The sequence below is a fragment of the Capsicum annuum genome, unplaced genomic scaffold (genome assembly GCF_002878395.1).
Source record: "Capsicum annuum cultivar UCD-10X-F1 unplaced genomic scaffold, UCD10Xv1.1 ctg62910, whole genome shotgun sequence".
In the NCBI taxonomy this organism is placed as follows: Eukaryota; Viridiplantae; Streptophyta; class Magnoliopsida; order Solanales; family Solanaceae; genus Capsicum; species Capsicum annuum.
In genome coordinates, this window is record NW_025871899.1 from 3108 (window position 1) to 13138 (window position 10031).

A 10031-nucleotide genomic window follows, 5' to 3' on the forward strand; every position below is an offset into this window, starting at 1 on the left:
TTATCACACGGGTAAGGGTATACGGTAGGATAAGGTAAAAAAAAAGGGGTAAAACGACATCGGGGAGGGACAAAATTAGGTGTGTATGTATAATTGGACCGGACCTCTCTATTAGAATTAATCAATTCAGATTCATTGTACAATCCCTTGTAAAAAATGTTTACCAATCCGTTTCAATCAACACCTTAAAATATAAAATATGTTGTATAATATTAGTGCAAAAGCTTTGAATCTCACTGACTTATCATCAGATTACAAGAATCGTTCATATATATAACAAATTTCGAACATATGCCTATATATAATATCACATCAATTTCGATTTTAGCTATTCTCCCATTTGCTTGATCCTCACATAGTTGAGTTAAGAGAAGACAGTAGTAATATAGCCAGCCACACAAATTTATATATCTTAGTAATGAAAATAAGACTAGAGAGTTTTTGCAATACTAGGATACTGGACTAACAAAAACATAGCAATGGCAACGTTGGACAAGTACGAATTACTGGTATAGAAAGATATTTGTAACTCTTCGAGCCATTCGAATACCTCCTCAACTAAAACCAAAGAAGGTGTGAGAGGCGGCTGGCTGGCTATAGATAGTTTTAGGCTGGGTAAAGGACACCAACTTTATACACAAGTTTAAGTGTCTACTTGTGCGCCAAGTTAAAAGGACACGTTTATGTATTATGCCAAAAACGTAACACCATAAACAAATATAGGAAAATGAATTGAATTAAGAATTTCCAACTTGATAACAAATGCAAAATTAAGAAAGTTGGAAAGCAAAGTGCTAACAGAAACAATGTGATATCCATGACAACAATGGACTGTACCTATAACCTGTGTTGCTGGGACTCTTCAAAAATGTCAGCGAGTGCTTGTCCGATTCGCCAAAAGTAGTGTATTTTTGGAGAATCCGATACGGGTGCAGCATCAAAAGTGAAGACTCCGCGCAACTTAGCCTCTATAACCAAGAACTCTGCATACTACAAACAGACTTCAGGTAAAACCAATCTAGCAACAGATCTTCAAATGACCGTCTTCTGTTCCAACGACAAAGAGCCTCGAAAAAGGTAAAACATTTATACTTGATAAAACAGATACGTTCTTTGACTCGCGATCACCCATGTAGAGATACTGAGGCGTAACAAATTGCTGTCCATCCTGCCACGTTACGTTAAAGCCAGTAAGTAAGAAGCAAACTATGAGCTGTAAAGAAAGCAGCGATTCAGGCAATGTTTTCCAGAGGCAAGGAACAAACTTAAAGAGGATGAGCCACAACAGAATTTATTAGTTCTACGCCAAATTAGGACCAGTACAATAACTAGTAACTCCTAAGCCACCATATGTTTCGTTTATTATGCACAACTACTATTTTTTTTAGGTAGAAATCCTTCGTAGACTTCTCGTTCAACTCCAGTTGTGCAAAGGTTATAAACTCTACGGAGTCAGTCCTGCTCCTCTACAACAACAACAACAACAACATAGCCAGTGTATGGGTCTGGGGAGGGTAAAGCGTACGCAGTCCATACCACTACCTCCGAAGAAGTAAGGCCCGCTCCTCTACCCTTCCCAATTTAAATAACAAACTTTTTCCGTGGCACGGTCAGAACCCAAACATCACGTGTTGCGTCCTTCCCATTGAACCAAACACCTAGGTGTACCATATTCTGCAGCTAGTATACTCTTCATAATCAATGGCACAAAAATTAGTGATCAGAGAAGGGTAGTCGCTGCTACTTAATGACAATACGCATTTCATATTTACTTTTATACGCTGGAAAACATAAACTTAATAGTAACACTTTAAACTAGCAATCTCTCGTTTTCTTAAGGTCATACTATTAGAGTTTCATTTCCTTCTTTTGGGATAAGCAAGGTATCGTATCTGGAAATGTCTACTGGCTACCTCAGGTGCTCATTCTGAATAGAACGACACTCCAATTTCAGGTATCACGACTCTCACCCTATACATTTTTCAATATACTAGATAGAAATGCACTCCTCGAACATACAGGATCCTACAAAAACTAGACGACCTAACCTTTTTAATTATTTCACATACTACTCTATCTTAACAGGATTAATTCGGTGGAGCAATACTTAGTAAGGTGTCTTGACAGTCGGTAATTAGGCACCAAATCATATTCTTTAGTGAGTTTCTACAAATGCGCCAACGCATAGGACATAAAAACATCAAATAATATATCTAGCTAGCTTAGATATCTTAAGCTAATATCTTCTGTGCAAGCAAGCAGAATATCCAAAATTCTGTGGAAGGAGAAAGAAGTGTCTAAAAAGTGAAAAGATACAGCGAGGTACATACTTCATCCGGAGAGCTGGCCAATGAAGAAAGCCCAATTTTACTGCGGAAAATTGAAATCACATTTTGTCCCCATATGGAGAAATCAGAAACAGCATCAGTGTGACCTCTGGAAGCCAAAGGTATCGATTTCCAATTTCTGTGATATAAAATAAAATAAATAGAAAAAAATTAAAAATCTCAAACAACAAAAGGCGCAGTAACGGCATTGACTAAACATGATATGAATCTAATAAACTTAAGTATCTGTGGTCTAAGTTTGTTTCTTCATCCTCTCGCGGGTTTCATCTCTAATAGGCAGAAGGAAAGAATCCTTTATAGTGGAGATTCTTAAAATAAATCACTAGATAAAACACACAACAAAATTATCAAGGATCTGCACTTATATACTGAATCTAATAAAAGGCGATTAACTTCTTATCATGCATGGTTGGCTTTGTGACAGACGGAGAAGAAATACGTTCGGCTATCTCAAACATGAGATTTCTCAATGATAACTTAGACAGAAATATATTGGAATTGAAACATAGACCATATTATCGTATGGCCTGGCCGCTTATGAGTTACTGCTTGATGACTTTAAGCTATGTAGTTTTCGGGAGATGAATTGCAGTTCAATAAATTTAGCTATGCAGAAATTTCCACGCTCACTAAACAAACTAAATATATGCTAGATTGCAGTCACAGATAAGATGTAGCGTAATCTAGGCCAGGCGGGGACATTGCTGAGCTTAAGATTAATGTATAACACCAAAGTAACCTTCTCAAGTTAAGATGTAGCGTAATCTAGGCCAGGCGGGGACATTGCTAAGCTTAAGATTAATGTATAACACCAAAGTAACCTTCTCAAGTCCCAAATCCTTAAGGTGCGATCAAGAGAGCTTGAAACCAGCAAATGCTCTTCCGGCGTCGCTATCTGTAGGCAGCAAGCAAACAAGACCACCAAAGTAAGTAAAACCACTTTATTTCCATCTATCGAAAGCAAAATCCAACTCTACCTTTGTGACGAAACCATCATGAGCTTGCCATGAGGAAATAATTTTGCCACTCCTCACATCAAATAACCTGCAATAGCCAGAACTTTGCCCAACAGCAACCCAAGATGGATATTGAGTATTTCCGTATTGCTGTTTAGTAGAAGCACATGAGCATATGGATGAAATCAGAGAAGGAAAATTCGATTCAGTAGCTTCACTCCTCCATAAATGAAGTTTTTGACCTTGTCTGACATCAATGAATCTGGATACCAAAGTAGACGATCAAATAAACCATGTAAGAGAATGTATCTGTATCAATTTAAATACAACACAAACTCAAGAAAGCGCTGACCTGAGAGAGCCATTTCCAGTACCCACAACAATATTGTCCAGATATTCCGAGTAATACATGCTAGTGTACAAATTACCATCGGTGTTCAAGATTCCACCTGATAATGGATTGAAATGTAGCATATTAGCCTGTTCCAAATTCAACTTTGACGCCTTTGGTAAAGAGCTTGTATGATGCCCAGCGCTTGTAGAAAACTCTGCAAACACAGTTATCAGCTTCCCTGTTTGGCCATTCCATACATGTACCGTTCCATCACAGGAAGCCACCCTTCCACTTGATGCCAAAAGAGAAATGTCATTCACAACCTGTAAAGGGAAGACAAACAAATGCAACGAAACTTCAGTGCATAGACTTGTCCCATATATCTCAGCCTGATTATGTGAGATATTAACCAGTGGCTCACTAGTAAACGTTATGACCGTTAGAGAATTTAGCAGGGTGTAGTTTTAAGGTGCAGAACAAACTCATGCTTGGTAAATGTCATGCTCAATTCCTCTCACAAAGAACAACAATAAGACAACAAGTCGTTAGGCACAATATAAAGACGAATGCCTACGACTTGATAGCAAAACAAGACAAGGAATCCGGAAAATAGAATAATGTAACAAACAACGGATAGATTAGACACACCTCCTCATGGCCGTAATAACCAGATACCGAATCAAATCTTGACAACTCCCACTTTTGAACAGTTCCTTTGAATCCTGGAGCAACTCCAGCAGTGAAAAGATTGCATTCATCTTGGCAGACTACTATAGACCTAAGCACTCCTTGATGTGCTCGAACAGAGTGCAGAACTGATGCTTTGATTTTCCATGGAAGTTCATCCTTTGAACCACCAGGACGGCCAATAAAATCAGGACCACTCCAATTAGCAGCTGGACTGGGGAACCAATACCAGGGATCAATCTTGCTAAAATCTGAACCTCTTGCATTCTTATCAGCAGAATCCTGATGTTGGCTAGACACATTTCTAATTACTGTAGGAGGTTTGGCACCCCTTTTTCCTTGTGATTGAGGCGTTGACCACCCTAACCCATTCAGCAACATCTTATCTGGAGTATGTTCAGATGTTAAGCTCTCACCACGAGTTGGTTTTCTAGCATATAGACTAGATGGACCACTTCGAGAAGATTCCCCTGTGGATTCCCACTGAATCATGACATTTCAGAAATTGACACACAAAGGAAAAGTGTATGCAAGAAAAAAAAGATAATAGCTTTTTTTAATAAAAGTAATATTTTTTGTAATGCAAAACGGCACTCATGGTGCTGAAAAGAAAAATATATAGTTCTACACATGCTATATTTAAAAGTTATTGGTTCTTGCTCAGAATTAAGTCACTTCTGAAGCAGTTTTACCTGACGTAATGGATCCCCTGACAATACTCAATTGATCTAGGAGCTTAAGTTAGTTTCATATTTCTTATTTGTCAAATTCATTGTGTAACAGCAGCATCAGCAGCACCCTGGAATCTATTTTAGTATTTCATCTTGATTTTGATAACCATTTTAGGCAGTTATTACCAAACTTGGCATGTTATTGTGTAGCAAATAGAATTTGGTCCTCTCCAACTTAAAAATCCTATTCCGAGAAGTATTAGGAAACACACCTTCCAGTTATAATGGCGCAGAAGAAATTGCTCTAGTAGCAACCATGTGGCACAACCTTGGCGAAGCTTCTCTATACCAAGTAGAGATGCAAATGATGGATATAAAAGCATCCTGCATAGATTAAACTTCATTCCATGACAAGAAAAACAATAAGCCGAGGGAATCCAATCGAAAGACAAAAACAAAAAAAACCCACACAAGGTCCAAACGGTTTGTAATTTTGTTCTTATCCTCCCCCTTGGTGTTGGGACCTCGAAGGCTTCCTCCCTGGATGCTAGAATAACCTGCTTTCTCCTGGGAGAAAGCAAGCTCATCAAAAAGTTGCTTGAGTTTTGGAAGGACGTGCAACACTGTTAAATCTGATCCAATTTGCTGACAAAGAGCTAGCAGATTTCTTGCAGCACCCTTGCATGCAAAAGAATACCATCATCTACACAGATAACAAGCATAAAACATCAAGGAATAAAGAAAGAGAGTCTAAAAATTTCACTTGAACCTCCAGATATTTTCTAAGAATAGAATAAAACCCTTCATAGTTCTCTATAACCGCAAAACATATAGACTATAAATAAGGGAGCAACTTAGGAAAGATGCTCCCTATATTGCTAATGAAACCCAGAGAGTATCAAACTATCATCTCTCTCAGAAAAATAATACTATAAAGTTCAATACTGATGATTTTTAAAGTAGGAAGCTCGATACAAAATCATGGCCTAAGTACATTAAAAAATCAATTTACAACATCTTCTAGTAGCTTGAACTATACATGGACTGTGTTCAAATATTCAGGGAGATGAGTATCTCTGATGCTAGTAAGAGCACAAATGTTGTACTGCCTTGTCCAAAAGTGATGAGCATATGGAAATGTTCTAGCGCTACACATAACCATGCGGAGTGAGTTTTATAATTTGGGACATCAAATCTGGAAAGTATCCTCTATACAAATGATTTCATCAAATGTAGCTCACTAGTTTAAAAAAGTGCAGGTTTGTAGCTGAGCTTCGGAAAGAGCGGAGTCCAAGGAAAAAAATGAGAGAAAAGTGGGAATACCTCGACCACCTGAATTCCTATGTTGGTCTGCATGAGAACTTGAAGATATAAGAATTTGTTATCCTACACAAGCATTTCAACACATTACTAACTGGAGGGAGAGCTGAATATTCTAGTGAAACTGAAATTAATAGAAAGTGAATATCGAATTCCATACTTCAACAAGCTCCTTAACAAGCACCTCCTTGGTCAAGGAAGCAGTGAGACCATCTAAAGTCATTAGAGTGTCAATTAGGGCCAAAGTACTCCAACTCTGTGCAGTTTCATGCTTATTTGCAAATGCATTATCAATGCAAGAAAGAATGACAATTCTTAGTAATGGTAGAATCTGTTTGACTATGAAATCTTCTCCAAAAAGAATACCTGAAAGATAAGAAGCACCTAGTTAGGCTGTGAATTAGAAGCATGATTTGTAAAACAGAACAAAAGTCTGCACTTCTTGATTTATGAATACCAATTCTAACTAAGACATCGATTCCGTCATCACTGAGCCCCTTGCCAAAGCAGTGAAGGAGAGGTAAAATTGTCTGTGAGAAACCAAAATGTCAAGTCATATTACGTGAGAATCACCTTTCAACAAATTCACAAAATGTCTAAGTACTTCCACATATCAAAGAGTAGAGTGGATGGGGAGGGGAACAGCGATTGACTACAACCTGATGAACAGTAATTGGAATACCAAGTTCCTCACTAGAGCCAATCAGCAGGACAGAAGCAGCGGCAGCAGAGTTCTTGCAAGGAGTACCGTGTAAGTTTAATACCACAAATGGGTGTATTGTCTCCACATATGCCTGTTTTCCAATCTTGTCCCATATATCCAGCACAAAGGAGCCTTGGAGAAGAGATACCTTCAAATGTGAAGGACCAATCCCCTGATAGAAAAGAAACATACAGTAGGTTTCAGAAGCAAAGGCAGATGATATACACAGATCAGTTATTTTTTTTGATAACCTAGACAGATCACATATTTAGACAGTGGTTGACCTGAAGAATCTTCTGGATAGCAGGTATGACAAGCATCTTTACAGCTTCCGGATTCAGACACCTCAAAAATTCTGTCAGTACTATGCAACCCCATTCAGCTTCGGAATCTGATAGAGGATTCAAGACTAATTTCAAACAGTTAGGAGCACACATTTCGGCAGCAAATGTTCCCATTGCTTTTAAGGCTCCTTGTCGAGCAAAAGCTGCAGCATAACGAAGTCGTGATTCATCTTTTGCTATAAGCTGAAGGGGGGCAAGAAACAAATAGGATGACTTGATTGTTGCTAGAAAATAAGGAGAGTCCAAAAGACATTTGGCAGTAGGCCTCCTAATTAAAGGAAAAAAGAACAGTTAGTTTTGGATGGTCTCTTCTCTTCTGCAGATATTGCCACTAATAAGGAGTTTAGGAAGTAACATCAAACAAGCTGTTAAAGATGGAAAAGTGAATACAGAACTATACCTCCTCCAGTCCTTTTGGATGCAGGATTCAACAACAACTTGAGTGTCAGGGGGAAGCTCATGTACTAAAGCAGGTAAGACACCGCTCTCTAAGTACACAGCCAAAGAGGCTGGATCAAAAAGTGGTCTTCTCAAGTGGAGTTCTGCTAAGATGCAGCCTACTGCAAAGATATCATTAGCAACATCTTCAGAATAAATGTGTGAACGGTAAAATTTCGGCTTCCAGAGCAATAGTGCTTGATATCCCGCAGATACAGCATCACCCACTTCAATATTCTTGAGAAGGTAATTCACATCAATAATAGATGGCATGACAGTATTGGTGCTAGAGCCAGTTTTTCTGGACGTAATATTCTCTAATGTCTTAGTTGATCGACCTTTCCCAGGTGAGTCAAGCTCTTTGTGAACATCTGGATGCAAGTTGTAGATAGGATTCAAATGAGGTGCATGCTCAGAAAACACAGCTGCTTCTTCCAATTCATGCAAGAATGAAGTTTCAAAAGCCAGAGCTAGCTCAGTCACATCAGTTGTTGGAAACATTTCTGCTTCACTAATCTTGTCACAAACTCCCAAGGTGGCAAGCTGACGACGAGGATGTGGTTTAGTAAAAAGTTGACGGCGTCCCACTGACTTCGGTATTGTAGGTGCGGATGAGGGCAACATAACATTTTTTGCAGCAACAGCAGCGTCTCCACATAATTTGTAGCCAAAAGTGATATCAATCCAGTGATGTAGTTGGTGTGAAACCCTATCGCTTTCAAAAGCATCTCTATGCAACTTGACAAACTCCTCAGGGGTGCCAGCCCATGAAGGCACAGCCAAATCAGACATCCCAGAATGTACAGAATAAAATATCCGGGGATCACAATAAAATTCAGGAATGCACTCATCTGGTGTCCATTGATATAGTCTTTGCATAGTAGAAGGATATTCATTTGGTTCATAAACTGAACGAACGGCCATCTTCAGAACAGTCAAAGGCAACCTCCTTGCCTTATAACTGCAAACAGCCAGCTCAGACAGGCACTCATCTGATATATGATGAGGAATTTCAGATGTTGAATATGTGAAGTCCAATTGCTCATCACCCTTTGCCAACCGCCATTTGCTCTTAGTTAAATCTCTCCATCCAGTGTCATTATTCTCATCAGGTTTCACACTAAAATCTATCACCCATGGCATTACAATATAAAAGGTATTATCACCCCACCTTCTCCCTGCTAATTGGTTTAAGATTAATAGATATTCAAAGTTACTTATTTCACCCCTCCACCAACGTTTAAAGATAGAATACCAATCTGTAGACTGGTAGAGCTTTAGATCTGCATAAAGGCCTTGTAAAGGGCACCCATCAAAACAGCAACTAACTTCCGAATCAGGACTATCCTCTATTTTGGAAATTGAAACAGAACTCTGGAGGAACTTACTACAAATGGGTAGCCAACACCATAAGGAATCAACCAATGATATACTGGACGGATGGACATTACCATGAGAAACACCTAAACCATGCATGTACGCCAACCCTGATAGTATCTGGAAGAGTAAATATCGCATATGCCAGTCGGACTTTAAGGCATCAGGGCTAAAGTGAAGAATGTTTTCCAACGTATGTGGCATTTTTGGAAGCAACAAATTAAGTTGACTGGAATTTTTTAGCATTCCCAAAGTTGGAGAAATGTTTGGATGCCTTATGCAGCCAGGAAGTTGTTCTTCACCAAATGAAGGAATCCCCACTAAACTAAGAAAGTTCACACTCTCTCGACCTGATCTTTTACCTTCTATCATGAGAGTTAGAGAATTTAAAATATGATCTTCAAGGGATCCAGCCAAGAACTCTGAAACAATACCTTCAACTAATGAAGATGAAGAAATCCCAATCCGAGCAACTGGAGCCAGGGCAGGCAGTGTCCTAAAGCAAGAAAATGTACCAGAAAAGTTACAGGTCACATTTTGACACCCTAATCCATATAGGGACTTATGTCTGCCACCGTTCTGCAAATCTTCACATTCAGATAATCTAGTTTCTAATGAAGAAGTTTTATCACTGGAAAGTCCAACACTGACCTCAGCTTTAACCTGATCAGTTGCCACCGGAACTGCACACCCACTGCCACTATTAGTTCTAGCTTCAAGATCTTCCAAATAATGCTGATCACTACACCGAAGGGCAGCAAGTTGTATAAGATCATACAGGGACCAACTATTCACTAATATATAGAAGGGAAAAGGCTCAAATATGCCATCGAACTTTGAGAAAAGGCTCATT

At 38.9% G+C, this 10031-nt stretch overlaps 1 protein-coding gene across 1 annotated transcript; it reads right to left on the bottom strand.

Annotated features, from left to right (window-relative positions):
• Nucleotides 1–722: 722 nt before the first annotated feature.
• LOC124893653 (protein GFS12-like) lies at nucleotides 723–10000 on the bottom strand. Its single transcript, XM_047404561.1, has 15 exons — nucleotides 9830–10000; nucleotides 7764–9757; nucleotides 7304–7631; nucleotides 6976–7191; nucleotides 6774–6846; nucleotides 6477–6682; nucleotides 6320–6382; nucleotides 5466–5674; nucleotides 5269–5380; nucleotides 4287–4808; nucleotides 3657–3961; nucleotides 3326–3566; nucleotides 3170–3243; nucleotides 2331–2466; nucleotides 723–1168 (listed from the first exon to the last, which is right to left on the bottom strand). Exons 2-15 carry the CDS (start codon nucleotides 9548–9550, stop codon nucleotides 1019–1021), a joined length of 4422 nt encoding a protein of 1473 aa, XP_047260517.1. The 5' UTR covers nucleotides 9551–9757; nucleotides 9830–10000; the 3' UTR covers nucleotides 723–1018.
• Between the last annotated feature and the right edge of the window lie 31 nt (nucleotides 10001–10031).